Here is a 24,084-nt window from a genome sequence, read left to right on the forward strand (position 1 = left end):
GTGATCTGGGAGCAACCTTATTTGCTATTTCAAGCAAGAGCCCAAGAAATTTCCTTCTGTTCACTGAGTGAATTCCGCTTCGTACAACTCCCTGCCGCAAACAGTTCTCTCTGGGCCCTTGACAGCAACAAAACTTGTCCGTCGGCTCCCTCTTGTCAATTTCAACATCCCAGCACTCAACAACCCAGCCTCACTTTGAGCAACCTAGCTAGAAAATGAAGCTTCGTTCGAAAATCACATACTCGTTTGAATATGTCAACAATCACCTTCGCTGGGCAATCTTGCCTACAGAGATTCGACTGATGATCCTCGAGCAAGTTGAAATCGGATATAAAGGACACGATTTGTCGGACTGGGCAAGCGTCTCAAGGGAATGGCAAGCCTTCTTCGAAGCGCGGATTTTCCAACGCCTGAGGCTTCGGTATCCTGGTTCCGACATCGATAATCTAAGCTCTTTTGTTCACGGTTATCGAAGAGATCTAGTCAAGGAGATATTACTCCACGTCAGCCTTGACGAATACGATAACGTGAACAAGTTCGACGAACCAGAGACCCGAGACACGATCAGAACGAACAACAAGCTCTTCAGTCAAGCGCTAAAAAAGTTATTCATCTCTCTTTCAACATGGTCTACGCCGAAATGTGGCGTCAAATTAAGGTTGAGCGCCAGCTCTCCGAGTGATTCAGGCCACCCCTGGGACCATCGCGCCGAGGCGAGTCAACATGATCGCAGACGTATATACTCCTCAAAGTCGAAACAGCGTCTCCTCGGCAACTTATTGAACACCAGTTCCGGCACTCTCAAGCTTGCTCAGGTCCCCATCGTCAGAAAGCTTTTCGTAAACCAATATTGCTACAGAAGTATGTCGGAGGCATTGCTTGCGAAAGTTCTTGGTAGTCTTTGCCGTCTCAGGACTGTCAGCTACGAGCCATGGCACGCGATAGCTCAATACGAACAATTCCCCCGCGATGAGGCAATGATCATGCTACTCGACCGTGCGGCCAAAATTTCCACGATAAGTTCAGTACATGTTTGGGAAGCGCAGTCTAAACTTAATGGAAGCCCGCGTTTTCTTCGGATGCGCAATGACGACCTTGTATCTTCAGCGGTCAACGCAAGCTATCGGCTCCGGTTTCTTACTCTATGTCACGCTGTTGATGCTACAGACTTCTTCCGGCATTCGTCAAGGGATATACCGGAGAATACCACTGAGCTATCAGATAGTCTTCGAGCCTGGCCAGCCCTTACAAATTTAGCCCTAACGACATGTATTGGAGACCTAGTAACCAGCCCGTCAGCTCTAGATCGTCTGCTTCTTCAGGCAAGCAGGGCTGCTCTGCGCATGCCCTTACTCAAGAAAATGGAAATTTGGGCCCCAGGCGCCCGTGAGGGATTTATTCTGAGATACCACGTTTGGAGAGGCTCGCCATTTCTTACCGTTATAGCGACATGGCAGCTCAAGTTGAGTAAGGAGGCTTTGAGATCATGGGAACAAGTGGCAGCTAGCTGTACAGAACGCGGACTGACCTGCAATGTGAGGCTGGTGAAAACGGAAACTACAATGTCCGACTCACCATATGCGCTTTGTCACATGTTGGCATTATTTCCGCAACTGAGAGAATGGAAACTACTTTCAAGGTTGTAGACATAGATGTACAAGAGTTTCACCGGTTTGATGATACATTAATTGAGGCATGTATTTTGAGTTCTCGTGTTCTGGAAAATCGCGTTCAACGCAGTCTATCGTGAATTGACTGACCATTGAGATGTCTTGGGAAGCAAGGGAAAGTGATAACAACAGGAATGTAAAGAATGAGTGCACGGGATCACTTGAGATTTATAATTAGGCATTGGAGAGTATCGCGGTATTTGCAAGCCGGTACTGGCATTCAACGGCCGAACAGAGCGAGCATACTGCGGAATTGCGACCATACCCAGTGACTTGTTGTGGTCTCTCTGCTGGCTTTTCTCGAGCTTGTTCGATCTTGCTTCAAAGAAATCTCAGGGGTAAAAAATGGCATTCCCGTGATCACTCTAAAGCGATAATGACAAAGAAGAATTGACATCTATTAACGGGCCTCATCGTTCGTCGTAAGCTGTGGCGGACGTATTCGCAGTTTCATACGGCACTACTACAAAAGCGCGAACGCTATGAGAGCCGTTGTTGATTTACACCGATTTGCACTTGAAAGATTGCACTTATCGAGAGCATGTCTCTCGAGCCAATCTCCCAAACGTCTCGCATTAGCATGATCCGTGATCCGCCCTGCAGGTCCACACAATCGATCGAACCGAAAAAGGCAAGTCCTTGTAACAAAGAACAAGTCTTTTAGAGCTGCATGTAGTGTGATTCAATGTACCTAAGCAGGCAGGGCTGTGGCCAATAGAGTACTCTTTGTTTCTTGGACCTAGCTTCCTTGACCAAGTCGTCTTAGTTAACTTTTAATCGTGAGACTACAATTTCTGTCAAGGTCATACCAGTGATAATCCGCCCATGACATCTACCTGACCACAAGATACGGCTGTGAGTCGTCTCAGACATGCGCATCTTAGAGTTACACATCACAGGGAGGTTTCGAATGTTCAGAATCACTTTTAGACATGACCCGTTGAAGAGCCAACCAATACGTAATGATGAAATCGAGATTGAAGTTGAAGTTGAAGTTGAAGTTGATATTATGCAACGGACTGCTTAAGTCCTCGTACTAGAAAAGTGCCTATAACTCAATCGAGCCAAGCCGATTTCCATGGCTTTGCTCACCCAAAAAGCGCCAGTAATAAGTGCATGCCATGTTGAAAGTGGATCAGCCTCCAGCAACGCCGACATCCATGCAAAAAAAGCGCGACTTTCCATCAAAGCCGCATTCAGGCTTGCTGTAATTCATTTACTCGAAATCCGTCATTTCACTCCATCTCAACATCGACCCTAACCCTCGCCTCTCACCTCTGGCATCTTTGCTCATTGTCGTAGTGAAAACATTTGACCAGCTAAACGACCCGCAAAGTTGAGCTGCTGAAAGAACCCTGGCTTAATCCTTCTTCACGCCGTTCATCAGACCATTGGTCAGAGGCGGTGCCTTGGCGGCAGCAATAGCTTGCTTGTTTGCGAGCTGCTTCTCCTTGGGAATAGTCAGAGCGTTGATGCCGAGGAAGTTGCAAATACTTGTGATGACCAGGTATGCCCAGCGGAAGTAGACGACGGCCGAGAAGACGAAGTAGCCGTACAGATAGTACAGCTCAGTCTGGGCACTAATGCCCGGAAGGCCCAGACGTGGAAGGTTGGCAAGCGCAGCACCACCAACAAGGGGCACAAGCATGACGGTCCAGTAAGGGAAAGGCTGCTTCGTGAGGTGAGCGAGAATCATCTTCGTAGTCAAGCGGCCGAATACGAAGGCCATGGTGACGCAGAAGAGAACAAGGTGGTTATCGCTACGAATGGCCGAGTACGGCGAGTAGACCCAGGCGCCAATAGCAAGGGTGTACACTGTCATGGGCGTCCACTCGAGGAAGACAGGGGCTACGGGCTCACCGCGCGAGCGGCGGGCCTGAATAACGTGGAGAACGCAGAAGGGGATGTGGGTTGCGAAGAGTGAGAAGACGATCATGGCAATCCAGATGTCCCGAATCGAGTAGTCTCCCAGCAGGTAGTGGAAGCCATAGAGATGCTGTTCGGCCTTGTCGCCAAGGATGTTGATGATGGGCTCGGTCCAGATGCCAGGGCCGTAGATTCCAGAGACAACCATGACGCTGCAGGCGATCAGAATACCTTCGGTTGGACCGTTGATCCTGCCCAGGTAGAGAGTGTGGGTGTGGTATGTCTCCCAAGTCGAGAAGAACATGGGCAGGCATGGGACAAGGGCCGTAAAGACTCCAGACTTGGAAGTGCCGAGGCCCATGGCAGCAGTCTCGAGAAGACTGGCCAGGGTGCAGTTCAGGGAGTCAATGCCGTGGTCGAAGAGCTCGCCAAGTCCGCTCGAGGTTCCGGTGCGTCGCGCTTGCTTGCCGTCGAGGTTGTCCATCGTCTGGTACATGAAGAGACCGAAAGCGAAGCTGTAGTATAGCCATGAAGGGCCCTATTGACACGCGAATTAGCCGAATTGTCCAGACCTGCGCACGTCTGGCTTTGGCGGGGAACACGAGCTTGGCTTACCGGTCCAACCAAGTCAGGCATAAAAATGACCAAGAGGCCAATGTTTCCGAGGATCATGAAGAAGCCCAGCAGAGTGACCATATTCGGTGCCAGCCATAGCGGCAGAAGCTCGACGGCAGCATTCCACTACGATGAGGCTTGGTTAGCAATATGTTGGAGAAATGCTGAGGTCGAGGCCGCTCGGACGGCGCGGGGCAGCGGCGGGTAGGAGGGGAACAGATGGTCGGAGAGGCTACGCACGTAGGGTCGGAGGATGTAGTTGGAGATGGGCGACTTGTCGACGGCCGAGTATTTGTAGGACTTGAGGTGGATGAGGGCATCGTCCGAGATGCATTCGGCGGCAGCAGTTCCTGTAGGATGGATTGTTAGCTGTCGTCCACGTATGAGGTTCCACCATAGCTCCCACACAAGCTCTATTGCCATGAATTGTATGCGCGCACTTTGAAGGTGACGCCGAGGCCATCCAGGTGCCCTGGCGCATACGGCGAGGTCAGTCTTTGGGGGAAGAGGGTTCGTGCTTACTGTCTGAAGTTGCGGCGCCCATGGCTGTGAAGAATTGCGTCAGAGACACAAAATCGAATCGATGTAGAATCTCAGGTTGCGGCGGGGGGAAGGAGATGGAGGGGGAAGGTTGAGGAGGAGTGCCAGAGGCAGGAGAGTGGGATGTAACAACGGCCGTGGGGAAAGGAGGGGATGGAGGAGGTATTAAGCAGAGGGCCAAAGGTAAATGGAGGACGGGAGGCACAAGAGGATTGCTCGGCTTCCACCGCAAGTTGACGTGCAGTGCAGACTTGGGATCGAAGGTGCGTAGGTAAGGTAAGGTAAGTAAGGAAGTACCTTATTGAGTTCGCATCATAAGGCAGGCCGTGCCGTTGGCTCCCGTCCAGGTGTCTCTCTGTCTCTCTTTTTTTTTTTCTAATTCTTTTCTTATTAGGGGTGAAAAAGTGGCCGGGGTCAGGCAGATGAAGTGGATTTGCGGTTGCGACCAGCAGCAAATGGCACGCACCGCAGGCACAAGCTTCTCTTTCGGGAACAAATCAGATGCACCTCAACTTTGTCCAGAGGCCTGGGGCGGCCGGGGCGAGGGGCGGAAGGAGGGAGGCTCAGTTTGCCGTAGGTACGCGGCCGTCGACGTGCGTCAATCCAGCGGCTCCAGCCCACCGCCGCAGCAGGAAGAAGCACGTCGGCGGATACGTACCCCAAGTCCCAGTCCCAACTCCCAAGTACCTTAATTACTCCGTACCTACCTACCTACCTAAGGTACCAAGTTTGAAGTCCACCGGGAAAGGAAGCTCGTGATTTCTCTCCTCGGTCTTCGTCTTCTCCTTCCATTCTCGTACCTCAAGACGCATTCAACTTCACCTCTACCATCATCATCCATCACCGCTTTCAATGCCAACTACATCACTTTGGCACTTACATCATAAAATCCACGCCCACGTTACTGACAGAAACCACAGCACACCCCAATTGCGAGACATCCACGTCCTCTCGCCATATTTCCCCTGCAGGAAATCACATGGGCCCATCTGATCCTCGACACGCACAAATCGGAGGTCTGACGGACTGCGACGACCGCACCACTCCAGCCGATTTACGCTCATACGGCCCCGCCCATCTCGGCGTTCAACAAAAATCTCAAAAGGGACCCTATTAAAACACACCAGCTCCCAAACGCCCCAAGCTCCTCACCCGTTTCTTCGCTCCTCAAGGCCCCGAGACAGAAACATCCAATCAACGCCGGCTCACGCAGGGATTCTCCTCGCGTTTACCGCCTTTTTACCGCGCCTTCCTTGCACACCATTGGATCGATATCATTGATTTCACCATCCGGGGGCTCCTCCGACGGCCCTAAATCCGCCTCCAAACCTCGAACTGATGCAGACTTGACTGTTCCACCGCTGGACTTTGGAACCCAAGGACTCGATGCTACCCACTCTACCTACCTTAGTCTCTACATCATACGCGCATTGACCGGCAATTAGCATGTGAGAGCCAACCTTTGTTCCGTCTGGACTCTGGATTCTGGAGCTGCCCCAGCAAGTGTTACGGTGCACATCGGCGAGGTAGCACCGGGCCCTGCTCACTAACACACCGAGCCCGCCTGCCTGCCTCCACATAAGTCTTCCCCGCCAGGATATGAGCTTGCACCGGCCGATGTTCACTGAGTTTGGTGCCAGATCGTCTGGTTGTCGGCCCCCAAAGAATCTCACTGGGCAGTTGGTTTGCTACGTAGTTGTGCAAAAGCCTGGTCGACACTCCTGCACGATGACATGCGAGCAACCCTGCCTCGTCTTCTCCTCGACCAGCCTTAGGCACACCGTAGCTCAGCCCCAGATCGAAGCCGTCAAGATCGGAGCCGGCCTGGCTCGCGCTGACCATACCGAATGCTGGTCCCCGTGACCCCCGCTCCGATATGTACGGCGGCATCAGACTTGCATGTGGCACAGGCCGGCTGGAGTCCTGGACGGCGCCTTACTGGTCACCCATTTGACTTGTCTGGCTTGTCGATAATCCCACCTGCCCGCTCATAGGTCTTCGGAACGTGTGTGTTGAAGTTTGTCTGGCTCTCATTGGTGCCCGCGATGCAGTTACGCCAGCATATTCCGACGTTGCCTTCATGACGGCTCTCGCACATCGCAGTTCTCCATCCCGAGCCTCTTGCTAGCGATGGTAGTCAATGCAGGCTAATCTGATGTTACTTGCAATCTAGGACAATCTACATCACGCGAACGATCCTTAGACGGGATGAACGGGACGGATGGTCTCGTGCTCAGCCTTAGATAAGACCGGATGTATCCATCGGCGGTTCACCGATACACCGGAGACGCCAGGCAACACTAGCTAGTAAGGATGTTGGGATGACAGTCAAGATATCAAGACGCACGAGGGGGCCTGCTTTCAGGTTCATGAAGCTCAACTGCGCTTCTTATTCCATTCTTTTTTCTTTCAATCTTTCTTCTGCTACTGCTCTGCCCCCCGCGAAAGATGACGCACAACGTTCAAGATAGATTTGCCCAACCTCTAGATCATCCCCGCTCCATTGCTTGTGTGTGTTCTGTCCGAAAGTATTAAAAAGACATTATTGTTTGGTTGATCCAGGGGCCCATGATTCAAAACACCTCGCCCATAAACGCCGAGCATGTGATAAAAACTTTGTGCAAGAGGGTATTCAAAAGAGCGGACGTGACAGAACACACGGCAATAAACGACGCTTCTTCCTCCGCCATTCTTCCTGCTTCCGTCTCTTTTCTCTTCTTTGTTTTCTTTCATCTCCCGAAACAAATCGGTAGCGTGCTGACTTAGAGCAAGAGAGCAGCACCGCCGATCAAGCTACCGACGAGGACAGCCAGGCCAGCGCTGCGACCCATTTCCAGGGCCGCGGCACCGCTGCCGGACGACGAGCCGGAGGAGGAGGAGCCGGAGTCGCCGAGGCCGGTGTAGATGGCGCCGCTCGTCTCGGAGGCCGTCGCAGAGGCGGTGGCCGTGCCGGCGGTGGAGGTCGAGTTCTGGCGGGTGGGGTTCTGGGCGCCGCAGGGGTTGTTCTGGCGGCAGTTTGACGAGCACTGGTTGGCGCCGAGGCCGCAGGCCTTGACGCACTGGTTGCCGTACTCCTGGCAGACGTGGTAGGGCAGGGTGAGAGAGTACTCGGTCATGTTGGGCTGGTTCTTGTCGCCGCAGATGCAGCCGTAGGTGAGGGTTTCCTGTGTGGGGGGGAAAGTGGTCAGCTTGGCTCCTCCATGTTTTACTGTTGATGGCGTTGGCTACTTACAGGGTCGCAGTCGTTCACCAGGGTCGTCCGGGGCTCGACCTGCTGGCAGATGATGGGGCATGTGTTCTTCTCGTCGGCGCACCAAGCCTCTGCAGGTTTCCTGTTAGCATACTGGCCAAATCACCAACCACCGGGTAAGTATTTCCGGGGGAACATGGGTAGCAAAAATTCGTACTTCTTGTGGCCAGAGGAACGGATGAGGGCTCGACGTAGTAATCAGCCTGGGCCGTGGCGACAAAGGCCGCGGCAACGGCGAAGACGGTGCTCTTGAACGAAGGCATTGTGATTTGTGGGGCTGTGTATATGCTGAACCGGTGTCGAAAAGGATTCCTTTTGGGTATATGTACGGGCAAGTTGTTGTTGTTGTCGTTGAAGGGGAGAAAGATTCTCAAGAAAAGTTGACAAGATTCAAATATTAATATCGGCTGTAGTGCGTTTCCTGGTCAGCAACCCGCCTTGTGTATGTTTTTAGACATCATCTTTTCGTCCCTATGCGGTCCTTTTGCTGCATTCCTAAAGTCTCCCCAAGACAGGCCAAGGTCTGGAGGGGGTGATATGTCCAACGCCTATTCGGGCCAACAACACATGGCTTTTTGGCCCAATTTAGGGTGATTGGGGCGGGCAGGCGGGCCAAGGAGGCCAGAGCTATGAACGAGGCGTTGAGGAATGGGCGGTTTTGACTTACGCACTAATAATAAAATGGAGCCCTTTCGTTGCTGACGAAAGTGGACTGGTCTGGCCGAGAAGGTACTGGTAGCGATAGTGAGGCTGGAAAATCGGTTTGTTTTGTGCCGTGTGTATAATGTTGGCAACTGGCGATGCTGGAGCGACTGAGATGTGAGGAGTCTGGGGGGAGAGGATGAAGAGGTTCGGGTGAAATATATGTGCAGACACGTTCTTCAACTGTGTAACGACAGACCGAGACAAGACGATACAGACACACGCGGAGGGATTCAGGAGGGAGGTGAAAGATGGAAAAGGGAGAGGAGATCGGAGAAGAGAAGCGGAATGGGAATCGTCAGAGAAGTTGACGGTTCATATTCAAAAAAGCCCCGGGGCACAGAGCCGTGGGGAGGAAGGTGAGAAGGAGCAGACAAGCCGGACGCACGACTTTTGCCAAGCGGGCACTAAGGTTGACTAGCACATATTCGAGGTGGTAGTCTGCTCGTTCGGACCAGGGCCTTGTCGGGAAGCTTCTATTCGCAAATCCACATTGAAGTATCCGTGGTATTCCGTACGGCACAAAATAAAGGAGGCCCGGGGTCCCAGGTACAACAACATGGGACCTCTCTTGCGATAATCCACAGGCAGGCATTTGCATGGGAGTCTATAGAGAGGAGCCGATTGACTGTCGAAGAGGACCGAGGAGAAAAACAGGCAGAATTGGGTTTAGCACGTTCTCCACGCCAGCCACCCGGCGTATTTCCTGCTGGTGGTGGTTGTGCGGTGGTGATGGTGTGGTGCTCCGTACTCCGTACGTATGTACAGATACCGTTTCTCGAGAAAAGATCCCAGGGTCGAGAAAAGGAGCTAAGAATTGGCCAGGGTTTGTTTGGGGTCTGTTCATCGGCATCCCATCACCCCCCACCCCCCTGATGCCCAATCACAGGATGAACCCGTCCCCTGCTCTTGGGGATCGGATGGAGAATCATTGACTTTTTTATTTTTTTCTCACTTCTCAATGTCTTTTCCCACCATGCACCTGTAATGCATCTGTACACTATGGTACGAGGCGTTCGACGTCGAGGACAGCGCGCCTCTCCACAGGCCACCATCTCCAGAACGAAGAGTCGCCACTTTTGTCTGACCGCTAATCACAGGTTGCTGATGGGCGGATATTGATAACGTGAGGGGAACCCAGCCTGAGCTGTAGCCCGCAACCTGTCTGGCATGTCTGTCTCTTGCCGCCCTTGCCATTGACCCGCTTGAATGGTAGGGAGGCATGGTTGTTTGTGGTTGTGTCTCTGGAGCCCTAGGGTGCCTCTTCCTCAAAATTAGGCAAGTCAGAGAAGCCCTCTATCTGCACTCCGTAGACTCTTGATATTGGGCAAAGCAGGATTGGCAGGCCATGGCAAGGTCGGGTTGGTGTGTGAATGCTTCCTCGAGGGTGGCTCTCGTAGCGGCTCTCTCTCCCGTGGTCTGTCTTGGTCTTGTGTTTCTATTCGGTGGATATTGAGGCTTAGCAGAGGAAGGGTTCAGTGGGAGCATGCCGCTCTCTGCAGGGATCCATCCATTACATGGCCTGGGGCAATTGGCTTTTTGCGTCGCCGGCGCTGCAACACTGCAGTCTGCACTTTGTCTGCAGCACCGATGGCACTAAAACGATTGTTAGCGTCTCCTTACTTGTGCCGCTAACGAGATCGGGTGTCCATTGTTGCCCGGAGATGAATCTCCTCTCCACAAACTGCAACTTTGCACCGCGCGAGCCCACTGAAAACCCATACAGACTTCAAACTCCAGAGCCTTTTTCTCATCGTTGCCGCAAGAAACGAGCGGTCTGATTATTCCATCCGATACTCTGTATTCTCTGTGCCTCTGTATCCGCAGCATATCCTCAAATGCCGGTCTTAAGAGCCAGCAGACATGGCAGAGAATAGTCAAGGTGTCAGGCAGGCCTTTGCAGCATTGCCGAGGTTGCGGTGACGGCTTCTATCGACTTTTGGCTCGTTAATTTGCAGCCCCGGACCCGTTTGAGATTGGAAGGCCCGGCCTGTCCGCCCTTCGCCATTCGCCATATCTTTGCTGATCCCACGGCAATCCTCCTCTAAGGCTCGCCTGGCTCAATTCCAGCCCCGACCTCTACTGGTCTTGTGGAAGCTGCCTCGTGCTTAGGCAGGCATTTCATCCAGTCAGCGGCGTCAGCTAGACATTCCTGTGCTCGTTCGTATCCCCACGAAATGCCAGACATACTGACGACGACGACGAATCCGTGTCTATTCTGCTTGCCGGCTATTCCTTCGAAGCTGTGGCGCCTATTCGTAGATACGGACACACGGAGTAATCGAGACTCGAGACTCGAGACCGTATCCCTCCGTATTCGAGGACAAACCAGTCGAATTCCCACTTGAGTGCGACTTTGCAGGTCGGATGACCAGACCCATTGTTGATTACGAGGTTGTAGAACACTGGAACTGTCTCGATGCTCTCCATAAAATGCGGCGTGAAAGTTATGGAGCCAAGACCACCTTGTTGTGCAGTAAACTTCGCCGCCAAACAGAGCCAGCCCCTCTTACTCCTCCCCTTGGCTCCCTGTTAGCACAACTTTACGAGGCCACCATCTGCAACATGCACTTTCTGTGTAGCGAGACAAGACTCAGGAGTAAAAAGGTTGTACCCATCGGCCTGCCGGGAAGCGTCTGGGTGAGTCTGTGGGTTTCTCCCAACCGCCAGCATTTTTCTCTTTTGTGAGGGACTTGACACCACTTGCTGGGTTCCAGGATGTGTAGGGAGTATCCGTAAGAAGCACAGCTATCGCTGTTCCCGGCGTCCCACTGGCTGATCGCCACTCGTATTCTGCAGTCTTGTCCTGTGCAGGCAGCCGATGCAGCTAGTATGTATGGTCGTGCCGTCTAGAGCAGCTCGGTGGACGTCGACTGTTTGGAAGTTCATCTTTGTCCACCACAATGAAATCGGAAGGGCTGGCAATGACTCGCTGACTCCAGAGGTTCAACTTGGATATTGAGGTGGTTGGCTCCGCCCGGATCTTGTCTGTTGCCTCCGAGACCCCTTCCTCCGGGGCGACGATCCCAAGCGCCCCAACGTCTCCGCATCGATGCCTCTCTCTGTTATTTGTAGACAAGTCGTAGCAGAGCGCTGACACCACACCGTTGATGGCCAAAATGCCCTTCGAATTTCGAAGTGCCATTGGGCTGTCCGTGGTAGATGTCAAGAATGGCAAACTGGCCGCCACAACTGAACCTGTCAACTTGGCAGGGCGTTGGCGGCTATGAGCCTTTGCGGATGCTACTTGTATGTCGGGTTGGGTTTTCGAAACCAGAGGTCTTAGGTCTTACCGTGATGTCGTTACAATGCACTCTGCAAGTACCGAGAGGCCTACCAGCCGCCAACAGGGACATACTGGGGTAGACGACGTAGATTCGAAATGGAAGCCGAAGACTTAACCCCCTGCTCGACAAGATGCGCTAGTCGAGAGGGTGTCGTGGGTGTCAACCCTCCAACTCCACCGCGGCTTGGTTTCTGCTGCTTCGTATCCGCACCGATGTGTTGGGATTCGGGAGTGTGCTGCGTGTAACAGTAGTGTACGTGTTGATAGCGCGGGAGGGGCCTACTATTGTCGCACCAGACGCGATCATGGCCAATGTCTTCTGTGCCCGATGCCGTGTACACGGAGATCTCATCCTAAGCGCCGCAGCCGGTTTTCTTCTTGGTGTGATAGCTTGGGTATAAGACATTAACATCACCTTGTCAAGATCCTGAGGCGAATGTTATCAAAGTCCGAGAGTCGGTCGTAGGTGTGTGGGGGGCAGGCATCAAGAACTTGTAGGATGGATGAGCTCTCAAGAAGTGGCAAAACAGCTGTGCAAGGTGCAGCAGTTTCCTGCGTACCCAGAAGATGACAGTTTTGCAATCGCCTCGTACCTTATCCAAGGTTGGCGAAGAAAAATTGCGAATACCTGTACGATTGATGTGGTCAACTCTCGTCTAATGGCAGTGGCGCTTTATTTTCATTCGAGTTTCGCTGTATCCGGACCTTCCTCTATTCCCGATTTCGCAGGGAAATTTTTTTTTTTTAAGGAAGGAAGCTACCGTTGTTCATTAGCCAAACAGAAGCCACCGTCTCAGAAGGGTCCTTCCTTTCTTGCACGAACCAGCAGATGTGAGGGGAAGAACGAGCCGCAGGAAGGTACGAATACTAAGGTTGGTGGTAGGAGCTTTTCTTATCGTCATGCTTTATCCGCATGGATCTCACCCGGGAAGCTGTAGGTAATTATTTTGTAAACATTTACTCTGTCTCGTCTAAAGAGTACTCTCAACTGTCCTGGACTCGAATCGATTCCTTCCAGCGACGAAGTTGCGCTGATTGTCGCATTAGTCGTTCCTCATTGTGTTCTTCTTTGCCAAACTCACCCCTCAGATGTCATTCGCAGACCCGTTACATCTCACGGGCCGACTAATCCCCGCCCCAAGGTAGCATCACCGGCAACAAACCATACAGTCAACATTACATCCTCTGCCCGCTTAGTAGCCAAAGTGGCCGCCATTCCACTCTTGGTCGATTTGCACAGCCACGCGGCACCACCCAAAGAGAACGGCGTCCAGCAAGCGCCCCGAGACAGGTCTTTCGTCAAGCTACCTAAGACTCTTGATATCGTCATACGGCCAATACGTCACAATCGCCTTGCGCTTTCGCTACCCTCGAGCACATCGCATCTTCAACACAACACAACATCACGGCTGTCCATGAGGTACCATCCTCACACATGGATTCATGGACTCGGCGATAGAATCCCAGTTCCGACCGAACGGCGGTCTTAACGGCGGCACAAACGGCCATATTAGACCTTCACACAAGGTCGCTACGGACGGAGCCATTCGAGGGTTACTTTCGCGTCAGAACAATAATGACACACGGGGTGGACTGTTTGGTGATGAGGAGGATGAAGAGGAAGAGACAGAGTCGCCAACCGAGTCGTCCGTGACAAGTCCGTCGTCAGTGACGTCGCCTCCGTATTGGCTCGGCCACCACCAGCGCTCGATTTCCAATATGTCGGTCGAATCAGTGCTACCCGCCGGCGCGATCACAATGCACGATAACGAAGCGAGCGACGTCAATGGTCGAAATCGAGCCTGCTGGGCAAAGAGTGTCGAGATTACCGACTACGTCGTGGTGAACGGCAGCGCAACCAACATCGGGGCATTTGTTGTTTGGAACATAAGAGTCGAGACATTGCAAGTCAGTGATAACCCTGGCTCGAAGAATAAAGGCCTAAAGAGCACAATTCGAGGTTACGAGCGCAGTTGCTGACAAGACGAGTGCAGGGGAGCTATATGAACATCCGAAAGCGATACTCCGAGTTCGACGACCTTCGCGAAAAGCTGGTCAAGACGTTCCCCGATTTCGAAGCAGCAGTACCACCTCTACCACCCAAGAGTGTGATATCCAAATTCCGGCCCCGTTTCCTCGATAAGAGGAGGGCAGGGCTACAATATTTTCTCAAGTGCGTCTGCAAATGCATGTGCAGTAGATGCCTTTCGGATGGTTGCTAACGATTCACAGTTGTATAATGTTGAATCCCGAGTTTTCTGGGTCGCCAGTACTCAAGGAGTTTCTCTTCTCGTAATGATAGTGTCTGAATACCGAAATCAACTTACTTCTTGTACATTTTTGGGGGGGATATATTGGCAGAGCTGACACGGCTAGGTATCTTGGGCGTCTTCCTCGCGCGGACGTCGAACGGGCAAAAGAATGATGGCCATCTGCACGTACATAGCGGTTTCAAACCGGTTGGACCATGCAAAAACATCAATAATGATAATGTTTTGCGCTATGAACCATCTTTCTTGGACGGCCGTTGTCGAAATATCTACCCATACCGAGAGATCAGTGACAGCTGGTGACAATAAATTCATCAGAACGGTGGCCGCCAAGCCCGTTGCCGGAAAAGTCTCGGCGGCCGCGGCCGCGTGGGGTACAGTGGAGATGCCAGAAAAAGGCAGGACGTAAAGATGCGCCGCCGGACATGGTCCGTGGCGATGTGCTGTTCCCGCCGGCGTGAGTCGGGCCACGCTGGTTGGGCTTTTGAGGGGGCTCCCCCACAGATTGACGCGTAATGTTCAGCAGGATGTACAGGGCTGGGGAGCGTCACTGCTGACTGGCAGTTGAAAACGTGAGAATGGTCAAGGGTCTTTTGGGGTCCAAAGATCTTTCCTTGCAAATTGAACAAGATCGAGACACAAGAAAGCCTAACTCAGCCCCGTTTCTCTTCGTAAAGACAGCGGTAGGGAAAAACTAAGCCTAGCGTCCGGTCGTCTATAACACAGGGAACTTTGGATAGATTTGCTATTTGCGGATGGTCGTTACGATATCCGCTAGTTCCAGGTCCCTCAAAGTGGCAGTTGGTGTTACGCTGCTGGAGGTCACCACCTATTCGGGAGGTTCTGCGGACTGAGAAGGGCACCGGTGATAGGCGCATAGACAGGCGGCCGCGTGCCGACGGCCCCCATCCGCGATTCCGAGCAGAACAGTCCATCGTGCGTCACAGCCCGCGGTGTGGTATACACGCCAGCAATAGTCGGCTGAGCAAACTTGATCACTGAGTTTTCTGCTTTTATGCTGTCCAGAAACAGTTGGCAACTTGGCACTGCCGTCGCCCCTAAGCCTTACTCTTCCACCCCACCGGCAAGGGTGTCCCCCGTGGCACTCATGATGCAAGGCGGGCAAGTGTTTTTTTTTTTTTGCGTAGTGTTTTTTTCCTCCTTCTAGTACACTAGACTGTGTTCATTGTCTTGTCATTAAGGCGTCGCCGAGATTTAATCCCATGCCACCGGCGAGGATCTGAGAGCGCCCCACGATTGCAATATATTCTCGATCGGTCACTCCTCCTGGACGCATTCTTTACACTGCTTTTTGCTTTCCCTCCTTCTCCTTCTCTTCCAATTTGAGACCGCACAATTTCCCGTTCTGCTTTACCTTACTCAAGTACCTTGACATCCATGTTCTTACAGCCGTACGGATAGTAATCATTATATGCTTACTTCAACCCCATCTCCGTTCCATCTTATGGCTCCTGCGCTTTATTACACGCTCAAGCTGCTGACTCCGTTCCACCCTCAACCTTGCGGGTGACTACCCCAAACAGCTCTTAAGGAAAGTGACGTCGCTGTTGCTGTCTCCGAAGAAACACCAACCTTGGAACCAACATAAGCTCCAAACCCAACCAGCAGCAAGAAAGTCATAGTTCGAAACGAAACAGACCACCGAACGCAACTCACCTAATCCACACACACACATACATAAAGCGACACATAGAAATAGGCCTGATGCCTGCGCCAACCGGCTCTCGGATCAGATCTCTATCCCTACTCTTTCGTCACAACCGGGCGGACCCCGCCATTCCACCAACCGCCATGACGAAACCCGCCCACGAGCTCGACTCTATACCGGTTCCAGCCCAGCAACTTGCTTCTGGTGGCGGTGCCGTGTCTCCGAGCGACGCTTCTGCCTCGTCTGCGCCTACGTCTGCGTCTGCACCACCACCACCCCAAAAGACCCCTCTTCTTCACCAAAAGGAAGCTCCTTTTAACGGTGCCGCCGCCGCCGTTATTACCCCGCCGGCCAGTCCCCCCGTGCCAAGACCTGTCGACGAACAAGACGAATCCCACTCCATATTTTCCCCTGCTGCTACTGCGACTACCACTACAGATACAACCGCCACCACGGCAGCCACCACTCACACGGCTGATTCTGCAACGGCCCCCCCTAGTGACGACACATGCTCATTGGCGCAGTCGCAGACGAGCACAAACTACAGTTCTCGCCAGGAGTACATGGACAGTTTGGTCCCGCCGTCCCAAGATCAATTTGAAAAGATTGCAGAGGTACAGCGCACGCGCGAGGAGGAGCTAAAGAGGAATAAGTCGAAGCGCCAGACACAACACCTCCACGACCACTTTCACAACGTCCGGCGCTCACAGGACGGACAAGGTGACGCTGCCGGGGACATTTTCGACGAAGCGCAAATAATGTCGCAAGATCCACCGCCAGCTTCAGCCAAAGAGGGTGAACAGGGCGACAGCGAGGCCATCAACAGAGCCGCGGCGCTGATCCAGCGCAACTACCGGGGTTATCGCGTGCGGAGGGAGATGCAGGGCATGGGGCTGAACGCATCGACGAGATGGGTCTCGGCCATTGACGAGCTGCAGTTCCGCGAGCTGAACCGGCCGCGCGCAAAGAGCTCCGTCGGCGCTGCCGCTTTGTCTCCCACCGGCGACAGACACAGCGTGCTTTCGAGAGACGAGGAGGGCGGCATGAGTCGTCCGTCAACAGCTCGTGAGAACTGGAGGAAGGCGGCGACGATTGCGCGGCGCGCGGGGCACGATGATGTCGAGTCCGACTCAGACTCCTCTGCGTCCTCGTCTGAATCAGATACGCCTGAGAAGAGGGCCGAGAAAAAGAAGAAGCGCGAGGAGGCCGTAGCGAGGCGGAAGAAGGATTCCAAGATGATGGGGTTGCAGTATTTCCTAGAGATGGTTGACCTCAAGCACCGCTACGGGAGTAACTTGCGCGTGTACCACGAGGAATGGAAAAAGTCCGACACAACGGAGAACTTTTTCTACTGGCTCGATTACGGCGGCGGAAAGAATGTCGAGATGGAGGCGTGTCCCCGCGACCGTCTCGAGAGGGAACAGGTGCGCTATCTGTCCCGCGAGGAGAGGCAATTCTACCTGGTGCAAGTCGACGACGAGGGACGGCTATGCTGGGCCAAGAACGGCGCGCGCATCGACACGACCGAGGCATTCAAGGACAGCATCCACGGCATCGTGCCCGCAGACGACCCGACGCCGGCGTGGTCGCAGAACAACACCCCGCAAACATCACCCGGAGCCGAAGCCGCCGACGATAGCCGCTCCGAATCCTCGGTAGAGTCCGCGCTAGAAGCAGATCGTGCGGCAAAGTACGCCACGCCCGAGGTCGACGGCGCAACGGGCATGAAGAAGGTATCGCACATCTCAGCGGCGACAATCTTCAACAAGATGCTGCGCAAGTCGGTCAAAAAGAACACGTGGATCTTTGTCGCGGACACGAGCTTCCGCCTGTACGTGGGCATCAAGGCGTCGGGCGCCTTCCAGCACTCGAGCTTCCTGCAGGGCAGCCGCATCTCCTCGGCGGGCCTCATCAAGATCAAGGACGGGCGGCTGTCGAGCCTGTCGCCGCTCAGCGGGCACTACCGCCCTCCGGCGTCCAACTTCCGCGCCTTCGTCAAGAACCTCAAGGAGGCGAAAGTCGACACGTCCCACGTTTCGATATCGAAATCTTACGCCGTGCTCGTCGGGCTCGAGGTCTACGTCAAGTCGCGGCAAAAAGGCAAGAAGGCGATCGAGAAGATGACACACAAGAAGGAGAAGATTATGGAGCCGGAAGAGTTCCGGAAGCGCGAGGAAGAGGCCAAGGATAAAAGCGAGAGCGCGGCTAAGGAGCGAAAAGTGCTCGAGAAGGAGGCCGAGGAGAGGGAGGAGAACAAGGCTGCGGTCAAGTTGCTGCGGAAGCTGAATCTGGCGCCGCAGGTGCCGGCGGGCCAGAGGAGTGGCGAGGGTGAGGAGGAGGGGAGGGAGGAGCCTGTGATGGAGACGTTGGCGGAGGAGAGGACGAGGGAGGACACGGCTGCAGCTTCTTCTGCTGCTACTCATCCCACTGCTTCATCTGCAAGGGCCTAGGTCGCCTCGACTTGTCTCTGGATTCGGCGTGGTGGGTAAGAGAGAATGGGCTCTAGATCCATGGAGATGACGGGCTGATTGGATTCTGGATTGGGTGAAGTCGTGGTTTTTTGCTTCAAGAGTTCTTTATACCCCCCTTGCACGGCCTTGCTTTGGAAGCCAGTATTCTGAGCGTTTAGAACGAGAGGTAGATGACAATGTCTAATGAGTAGTCTATGATTGACGAAGCAATTTTCCCCTCAAACCATTCGCCGAAATCCTCCCATGGTCAATATCATGTTTCCCGAACCACTGAGCCGAACGTCTATATAGATCATACCTCAGGTACGTGACGAAAGCTCTCCAGCCGCAATGTGTTCCAAGCAACAATGCCATTCCGGGCTTTGAAGGTACTGGTGCCTCATCCTATTTTGCGGATCTAAGAGATCTTGCTGCCCTGGTCGTGGAGGCATGCACCCCTTTGCGTTTCCCTAGAGCCTCTTAATAGTCTCAAGAGTAATTACTACCTCGTCGGCTTATCAATAGTTCGCCTCGTGAACGTATTCATTAATGGATAGATTTAGTCTGAACGAGAGAACGGGACTACCGTGCTTCTCCCTTAGCTTCTTACCTCGTAGGTATATTTATTAATAGATACGTCTAGTATGAGCAAGGGTGCGGAGGCTATAATAATTCTTTATTAGTTTCCTACCTCGTGAGTTTATTTGTTAATGAATATAATATGCCTAGTACGAACTAGGATGTAGAATTTTATACCTTTTCTTCTTTTTATATTTTATATAAAACCATCTACCTTGTTGATCACTAGAGTTAGTATTGAATAGGGCTTGAGATCTGCCTTGTTTGTTTTATTTTTGCTTTGCCCCCTGGGCGTCTCTGCTATCAAGTCTGTCGTTCTTTTGACACGGACACAGAGCGAACTCTAAGAACTTTGCTTCTTAAAAGGGGAGCTTTGAAGAAAGAGATGTGTTACAAAAAGGGTTGTAACCCACTTGAGGTGCGGCCCGATGGCAAAGCCCATTCCTGAGGATCATGATGGGATCGTTTCCTAGTCTCCACGGTCCAACAGCGGTGCTATCCAGACAAGTTCCGTCCTCCTCTTGTATTCTTCCATAGTCTTGGTAGCTTTGAGCGAAAAAAAATTTTCTTTGGTGATTGTATGCATCATGACCAGCAGGTAACAAACATCCATCTTATGTTCTTGCCTCTCACTTATCGGTTGATGTAAGGATTCGTTTATTCTTTTCAAGATCATCCTTCGAGCGCATTATGAGGCTGACTGTATGGCTCTTCAGAGCTCAAGATGGTTTCACCGGAAGAGTCTGCGACTTACATAGCTCCTGAGCTGTCAGACCGGGCGTCTGCTCTCGTTGAGAGATGGCATATTCCAATAGGTGGCGTAGGCCGCCGTTGGACAATGCTACCGTATTCAGCATTCTGATGGTCTTTTGAGTTTAGCCGAAAGCTCAGAAGGCGTAGTCGTATGCAAAGATGTGTGTGTCCCTTGATGTCCGATACCATTATCGAGGTAGTGAGGCTGAAGACTATTGATCGGCTGACCCACCCCATTGCATTTGAGTAAAAGCCCTGCCAAGTTTCAACAGTCTTTTGAGCGTTCGTGCATATATCAACGATACGACTGAACCTAAAAAAGGGTTTACATTGAGCGCGATTGTCCCCAAGACTATTAATATCTTCCGGTTACTCTTAGTCTTAGCATGCCGCACTTTCAACTTGGGTCCGACGTCCAGCCTCAGTATGACAACTTACACCTTCCTGTCATTTTGAACCAGCTAGGATGGCCGACGAGCTTTCCACTCGGCCTCGAAACCCCTTGTGTAAACGAGCTATTGCCTTCGAAAGCCGTTGCGTCAACAAGCTAATGGGACCAAAACAACAATCCACAAAAGCCTACCTTCTCAGAATTTCGATTGAATTACTGGAAGAGATCATCAGCCATCTCGATCTTCTGAGCCAGTTCATGCTTTCGCGGACCTGTCGCGCCGGTCGGATCCTCGCACAAAAAGACTGGAAGGATGCCTCGCTAGCCCTATCCGCATCCGAACAAATATCATTCTGGGCCGCGGTGGCCTACAAGCTGCCGAATCACTGGGTCTGCGCGCGCTGTTGCGCACTCCACGAAACAGACCGTTCGGACACGCCTCGTAGCCAACGATCGCCGCCATGCCAGCAGGGAGAAACCCTCGATACCCTCGGCCGATCCTACAAGCTCCGGCACACCCACATCGAACTCGCGCTCAAGTTCAGGCGCATGGGCACTAACACTGCCTACTTCTCGGAGCTCCTGGAACCTTGCGAATACAGGACGTACCGAGGAGCTGAATCTTGGAAGTCGGGCTCGCCAAATGTGACTATTCACATACCGAGAATCGTCGAGGGCAGATTTTGTCTCCAAGTCATCAAGGAGTTTCATGGGTACGAAGCTCTCCACGAGATTCGATCCTTTAGAATTTGTCGACACCAGCTGTTCCCGTGGTGGTACTGGGGCATCAAGGACTGGGGCGTGTTTGAGAAGAATATGGAGGCGGCGTGGCATCATCCGGGAAACGTGTACGATGGCCACTGCCAATGTTGCCCGGTCGACTACTCGATTCTGCGCGACGACGACGTGCTACGCGTGACGTTGTGGTATGACTTTGGCACGGGCAAATCCCCGAGAGACTTGGAGTGGATGGTACATCTCGGCGACGAGACGGATATCTACAGCAACGGTCTTTACGTCAACGTCAAGGACCATGAGCCTGGAAGCATCCGGAAGTCGTTTCAACAAAGCTCGTTCAATCACATGGTGCGAGGTTTGCTACGCGGTATGACACTCATTTCACGAAAGTTATGCAGGACGGCGCGCGAGGTTATGATGGAACACAAGCTGGTATAAGCTCGATGAAGTTTCGTTCGTCACAGGACTAGAGCTCATTCTGCACTATTCTCGCCGAAGCCATCGTATACACTAGTTTACCAATACCTTAAGTCAATACTTGCTAGGCTTCTTACTGAATTGTACCGTGGCCTTCGACGAAGCTCTCCTCCTTCGACACCGATGTTGCATTCGCAGACGCAGCCACACCATTCCCAGACTGCTTATAGTACGGTCTGGGAAGATTGTCGTAATACGGTACAACAATGATGTTGGGATCACTACTTCCTCCGACCTAGACGCCGTATGAGCTTCATATCCATCAAGCCAAGGGAGAAGACAGGACAAAACTCACCATAGCCTTTGTGGTATTTTGATACGGCACATCAGAAACCTTCAAATTGAGCAGCGAAGGCTGCCTCGCGCTCGTCAAGGTCTTCACCGCAACCTTGACGGACTCCAACGTCTTGGGCCCATTGCTGGCGCCATTCTCCTTGACTACGTCCACCACCGCCCCCTCGCACCCGAACCCTTGCGCGACGACTTCGTACTTGACTTTGGGGTTCATCGCCACGCACGGCCGCTGCGGCGTCTTCTCCCCGTAAATCATGTTCTGTCCGGCCTGCGACATGCCCCAGACGCTGTTGTTCACCACGACCGTGAGGATGTTGAGGCCGAACTTGGCGTAGGTGTCGAGCTCGCCAATGTGGAAGCCTGCGCTGCCGTCTCCGTGAAGGTTGACGACTAGCTTATCTGGCGCGGCGACGGCGGCACCTTTCTAAGAGTCAGCAATGATGCTTCTACAGGTAGAAATGAGTCACAAACCAAGCGAGTATCCAAAACCGTTGCCCAGGAAGCCCAGATATCCAGTCGTCACCATTGACAGTCCCGCCCTCGCCTCGTTCAGAGATTGCAGAGCCCATCCGCCGCACTCGCCGCCGTCCATGCAAAGAATGCTGTCTTCGGGCAGGGATCGGAAGAAGGCCTTCACGCCATGGTAGGGGTGAATCCGGTCATTTTCCTCGATGATTACCGGGTCCTCTTCATTTCCGGCTGAGTGAACGCTCGGCTTCTTCAACGCCATGGCCTTTTCCACCCACTCACCTGTGGCCTTGACGGACGACTCGGATGCCGCAGCTGTGAGAGCCTGAGCTGCAAGCCCGACATCCGATACGATACCGACCTGTATTCATTCTAGTCAGCATGACCAGTCCTCTCCCCTGAACTCATGAACATTGACGGGGAAAGTATCTCACATCAATCTTTCTCGAGCGTCCGATCTCGCTCCCGTCCAGGTCAACCTGCACAACCTTGGCTTCACTCTCGTTCGGCACAATTGCACCGCTCCTACCGCCGATCAAGAAGCCAGTCCTGGCCCCCAGCAGAAGAACGAAATCCGGAGCCGGTCCCTGAGCGCGCAAGAACGGAAGCCGAGTCGCCACGCCACCGAAAAGAGGATGCGAGCGCTTGATGGTCGTAGAAAACTTGGGTGAGTGGAAAATCGGAGTATTCGTCGCTTCAGCGAGCTTCACTACGTCGTCCGCGGCCCTCGCTGCACCAGTCGAGACTAAGATCACGGGGCGCTTCGCCTCTCCCCAGAGTCTCATCGCCTGCTCGACCGCGCCGGCATCAGGGGCGGGAAGCGATACCGGCGGCGCGGTGATGGAACCCCAAGCCACGCTGTCAATCTCTACAGGCGTGAAGAGCACATCGATGGGAAAATCCACGAGTACCGGCCCAGGCGCCCCCGCCGTCGTCGCTCTCCAAGCCAAGCTCACGATGCGCGGGATCTCGCTGCCGTTGGTGACCCGGTGCGCAAACTTCGTCACGGGTTTCGCCAGGACGACCTGGTCGTGGAACCCTTGGAGGGTATTCGTCTCCGCATCGCGCAGCGGCGGCGAGCTCGTGATGCAGAATACCGGGGAGCGGTCCGCGAAGGCGGTGCTGAGGCCTGGTAGTCCGTTGCAGAAGCCAGAGTTGGCTGTGATGAAGCATACGCCGGGGGCGTTGTTGCCCTTGACCTTGGCCCAGCCTTCGGCGGCCTGGACGGCGACGGTCTCGTGCCGCACGTCTATGAGCTTGATGTCACGTAACAGGGATAGTAATCGCACCTCACAAAGTGCCCGTCACGTGCTAAATCACGTGTCTATCTTAGATATCGTGTATATAGACCTTTTCCTTTTGTCTATTTCTACTTTAATAGTTAAGCCACTTTTATTATACTCCGTATACCTATTGCTACGTACTATAACTCGTGATAGTTATAAGCCTAGCTCCTATCCGCTATTACTATAATAGTTAAAGTGCCGTATTATCTATAGGTCGTGTACTTAAAAAGCGAGAGGCGGCCGTTCGAGTCTCTGTATAGGCAGAGGTTTTTCTAACTAGTCTACTACTTATAGGGCTAAGGCTACTATTTATAGGGCTAAGGCGTAGTATAAACGCCTATTATATAAATAACAGCTCTAGGCGTCTGGGGGGTATATTACGAGATATATGTCACGGCAGTGGGCATCAGGGCCCCTGTGGGCCCCGTGGCTCAGCCTCAGGCTGCGAGGCTGAGCTCCTAGTGGTTACGTGACGAGCTAGACCGCTGGGCCTAAAGGGCTAGCTCGCTAGCTTCTGCCCACTGTTCTGTTTTTTCTCTCTTTACGTTAAGTCTTTAGTTAATTAGGTTAATATAGTAGCGTTCCGACCTGCCTCAAGTTCCCTTTTGTAATACTAGAGCTTTAAATTATAAGTTCCCTTTCCCTTAGATCTATTTAAAACGCCTTTTATAATATAAGTACTATATATAATAATAAATAATATAATAATTCTTAATTTAATATAATCTTTATTACTTAATAATATATAACTCTCGGGTTTAAATAAGCTCTTATTATTAA

General features: G+C 52.7%; 11 protein-coding genes across 11 annotated transcripts; 4 read left to right on the top strand and 7 right to left on the bottom strand.

Moving 5' to 3' along the window:
• Nucleotides 1–215: 215 nt before the first annotated feature.
• Nucleotides 216–1,750, top strand: CLUP02_13838 (uncharacterized protein; the record flags this gene model as incomplete). Its single annotated transcript, XM_049292775.1, has 2 exons — nucleotides 216–1,496; nucleotides 1,541–1,750. The coding sequence occupies 2 exons, from the start codon at nucleotides 216–218 to the stop codon at nucleotides 1,748–1,750; spliced, it is 1,491 nt and encodes a 496-aa protein (XP_049149921.1).
• A 400-nt stretch (nucleotides 1,751–2,150) lies between these two features.
• On the bottom strand, nucleotides 2,151–2,964 carry CLUP02_13839 (uncharacterized protein; the record flags this gene model as incomplete). Its single annotated transcript, XM_049292776.1, has 5 exons — nucleotides 2,151–2,267; nucleotides 2,480–2,523; nucleotides 2,595–2,706; nucleotides 2,763–2,875; nucleotides 2,946–2,964. 5 exons carry the CDS (start codon nucleotides 2,962–2,964, stop codon nucleotides 2,151–2,153), a joined length of 405 nt encoding a protein of 134 aa, XP_049149922.1.
• Nucleotides 2,965–3,030: 66 nt separating this feature from the next.
• CLUP02_13840 (CDP-alcohol phosphatidyltransferase) lies at nucleotides 3,031–4,695 on the bottom strand (the record flags this gene model as incomplete). The annotated part of the gene is made up of 4 exons (XM_049292777.1): nucleotides 3,031–4,074; nucleotides 4,152–4,277; nucleotides 4,392–4,501; nucleotides 4,674–4,695. The coding sequence occupies 4 exons, from the start codon at nucleotides 4,693–4,695 to the stop codon at nucleotides 3,031–3,033; spliced, it is 1,302 nt and encodes a 433-aa protein (XP_049149923.1).
• A 2,758-nt stretch (nucleotides 4,696–7,453) lies between these two features.
• Nucleotides 7,454–8,204, bottom strand: CLUP02_13841 (uncharacterized protein; the record flags this gene model as incomplete). The annotated part of the gene is made up of 3 exons (XM_049292778.1): nucleotides 7,454–7,855; nucleotides 7,924–8,012; nucleotides 8,099–8,204. The coding sequence occupies 3 exons, from the start codon at nucleotides 8,202–8,204 to the stop codon at nucleotides 7,454–7,456; spliced, it is 597 nt and encodes a 198-aa protein (XP_049149924.1).
• Nucleotides 8,205–9,119: 915 nt separating this feature from the next.
• On the bottom strand, nucleotides 9,120–9,407 carry CLUP02_13842 (uncharacterized protein; the record flags this gene model as incomplete). Its single annotated transcript, XM_049292779.1, has 1 exon — nucleotides 9,120–9,407. A coding segment is annotated over one exon (288 nt), but the record flags the coding sequence as incomplete, so codon positions are not given.
• Nucleotides 9,408–11,470: 2,063 nt separating this feature from the next.
• Nucleotides 11,471–11,788, bottom strand: CLUP02_13843 (uncharacterized protein; the record flags this gene model as incomplete). Its single annotated transcript, XM_049292780.1, has 1 exon — nucleotides 11,471–11,788. The coding sequence occupies one exon, from the start codon at nucleotides 11,786–11,788 to the stop codon at nucleotides 11,471–11,473; it is 318 nt and encodes a 105-aa protein (XP_049149926.1).
• Nucleotides 11,789–13,372: 1,584 nt separating this feature from the next.
• On the top strand, nucleotides 13,373–14,225 carry CLUP02_13844 (PX domain-containing protein; the record flags this gene model as incomplete). The annotated part of the gene is made up of 3 exons (XM_049292781.1): nucleotides 13,373–13,837; nucleotides 13,924–14,102; nucleotides 14,162–14,225. 3 exons carry the CDS (start codon nucleotides 13,373–13,375, stop codon nucleotides 14,223–14,225), a joined length of 708 nt encoding a protein of 235 aa, XP_049149927.1.
• Nucleotides 14,226–16,011: 1,786 nt separating this feature from the next.
• Nucleotides 16,012–18,318, top strand: CLUP02_13845 (IQ calmodulin-binding domain-containing protein; the record flags this gene model as incomplete). The annotated part of the gene is made up of 1 exon (XM_049292782.1): nucleotides 16,012–18,318. One exon carries the CDS (start codon nucleotides 16,012–16,014, stop codon nucleotides 18,316–18,318), a length of 2,307 nt encoding a protein of 768 aa, XP_049149928.1.
• An 848-nt stretch (nucleotides 18,319–19,166) lies between these two features.
• Nucleotides 19,167–19,754, bottom strand: CLUP02_13846 (uncharacterized protein; the record flags this gene model as incomplete). The annotated part of the gene is made up of 4 exons (XM_049292783.1): nucleotides 19,167–19,214; nucleotides 19,311–19,464; nucleotides 19,531–19,597; nucleotides 19,652–19,754. The coding sequence occupies 4 exons, from the start codon at nucleotides 19,752–19,754 to the stop codon at nucleotides 19,167–19,169; spliced, it is 372 nt and encodes a 123-aa protein (XP_049149929.1).
• Nucleotides 19,755–20,299: 545 nt separating this feature from the next.
• Nucleotides 20,300–21,217, top strand: CLUP02_13847 (uncharacterized protein; the record flags this gene model as incomplete). Its single annotated transcript, XM_049292784.1, has 1 exon — nucleotides 20,300–21,217. The coding sequence occupies one exon, from the start codon at nucleotides 20,300–20,302 to the stop codon at nucleotides 21,215–21,217; it is 918 nt and encodes a 305-aa protein (XP_049149930.1).
• Nucleotides 21,218–21,329: 112 nt separating this feature from the next.
• CLUP02_13848 (benzaldehyde lyase) lies at nucleotides 21,330–23,307 on the bottom strand (the record flags this gene model as incomplete). The annotated part of the gene is made up of 4 exons (XM_049292785.1): nucleotides 21,330–21,491; nucleotides 21,552–21,970; nucleotides 22,022–22,379; nucleotides 22,453–23,307. Coding segments are annotated over 4 exons (1,794 nt in total), but the record flags the coding sequence as incomplete, so codon positions are not given.
• Nucleotides 23,308–24,084: the final 777 nt, after the last annotated feature.

Source organism: Colletotrichum lupini, chromosome 7 (genome assembly GCF_023278565.1).
Source record: "Colletotrichum lupini chromosome 7, complete sequence".
Classification (NCBI taxonomy): Eukaryota; Fungi; Ascomycota; class Sordariomycetes; order Glomerellales; family Glomerellaceae; genus Colletotrichum; species Colletotrichum lupini.